Source organism: Dipodomys ordii, unplaced genomic scaffold, assembly GCF_000151885.1.
Source record: "Dipodomys ordii isolate 6190 unplaced genomic scaffold, Dord_2.0 Scaffold18, whole genome shotgun sequence".
Classification (NCBI taxonomy): domain Eukaryota; kingdom Metazoa; phylum Chordata; class Mammalia; order Rodentia; family Heteromyidae; genus Dipodomys; species Dipodomys ordii.
The window spans coordinates 8,833,366-8,835,095 of record NW_012267234.1 but is presented as its reverse complement, the minus strand read 5'-3'; the positions used below and the strand labels follow the sequence as shown (position 1 = coordinate 8,835,095).

At 42.5% G+C, this 1,730-nt stretch overlaps 1 protein-coding gene across 1 annotated transcript in view; it reads right to left on the bottom strand.

Moving 5' to 3' along the window:
- Nucleotides 1–1,730, bottom strand: part of Sntb2 (syntrophin, beta 2 (dystrophin-associated protein A1, 59kDa, basic component 2)) — a 93,305-nt gene that overhangs the window by 16,223 nt on the left and 75,352 nt on the right. The window contains 1 exon segment of the mRNA XM_013012766.1: nucleotides 1,197–1,339. Within this exon segment, the coding sequence (XP_012868220.1) occupies nucleotides 1,197–1,339 (143 nt within the window).

Genomic DNA, 1,730 nt, shown 5'->3' with positions numbered 1-1,730 from the left:
TTTTACATTTCTAGTTTGTTAATTACTGTATTTCTAGTTCTTCTTACATAAGTATCTTTTTTTTTTTTTTGGTAGGTCGTGGGGCTTGAACTCTGGGCCTGGGCACTGTCCCTCAGCTCTTCAGCTCAAGGCGAGCACTATACCACTTGAGCTACAGCGCCACTTCCGGTTTTCTGGTGGTTTATTGGAGATAGGAGTCTCATGGTGTTTCCTGCCCGGGCTGGCTTTGAACCACGATCCTCAGATCTCAGCCTCCCGAGTAGCTAGGATTACAGGCGTGAGCCACCAGCGCCTGGCTGTATCATTTATTTTTGTTTTTGTGTGGTATTGGTGGGTAAATTTAGGGCCTTGTACAAAGTGATCTAACATCTGTCTAGGGCTGTTCTTTGTTAATGTGTAGCTTCTGTGACCCTCTTTCCCTCCCTTTTTCATCCCCAATCTCTCTCTCTGTCTGAGACAGAGTCTTCCTTGAGGCTAGTTTAGACTAGCCTCAAGCTCACTATGTACCCCCCAACTGGACTTGAACTTACAATCCTTTGGCATTAGCCTCTCAAGTGCTAGGATTACAGGCATATGCCACTATGCCTGGCTGATTTTTTTTAAAGTCTCCATAAAATCTAATTTGACTATGTTTTCTAGTCTTACATTTATTATCACTTGAGTACCCTGGCCCCTCTAAATCTATATTTATTCTTTACCCTTCTAATTTGCCCACATCTGGCATGCTAGAAACATTCTATTACTTCGGGTCAAATAAATGTTTATTTGGCAGAATCAAAATTATCTGCATTTATTTTAGAGAAATGAGAGAATATCTTGGCTATATTGTGTGGTTTATCCTCAGTACCACATTCTGGTTTAAGTAATTTCACCATTCAGTCACAACTGTAACTAGAAACTACAATTTCAGTGGTTTTCTAGTCATGGTCAATAAAATAGAGGAAGGGAAAAAAGCCCATTATCTCCATGACTAAGCAAGTCTTGAAGGCAATGGTTAGGAAGCTGCTTCAAAATTTAAAAAGCACACATGAAAAACTAGTGTCAGAAACAATTCATTCTAAACTAGAGCTGCAAAATCGTCAAGAGCTGTGAAAGGTTTTGTCTACCTCAGTGACTGAAATGCTATTTTTGGCAGTGAAGATGGAATTCACTTTACAATTCTTGAGATTTGAGTATATTCTCCCCTTTAGTCCTACCTTGTGGCAACAAGAGGGTAGCTATGGCATGGCGATGCCCAGGCGTCTCTTGTCCACGGCATACAGTCATAAAGCAGCAAGTCCTTCTCAGTCACAGCCATGAGGACAGGCCTCCATTGCTGTCTTCCACCATCCAGCTTTGCCTGCAACAGCAGTAAAATCCAGAAGTTACTACAGTGGTATATATAGTGATGGCCCAGTGGATCTTCTTGTTTCTCATCTCAACTGACTTAAAAACAGGTTTTTTCCCACTAGTAGGGATTCTTCACTGGGAGGTGTAAGGTGGTATGTGGACTTGAAAAAGCTCGCCAGGCACTTGTGGCTCAAGCCTGTAATCCTAACTACTGAGGAGGCTGAGAGCTGAGAATCGCAGTTTGAAGCCAGCCCAGGCAGAAGTCCTCATGAGATTCTTTTTTTTTTTTTGTTTTTGTTTTTGTTTTTTTTTTTTGGGTCCGGTCATGGGGCCTGAACTCTGGGCTTGGGCACTGTCCCTCAGCTCTTCAGCTCAAGGCTAGCGCTCTACCACTTGAGCCA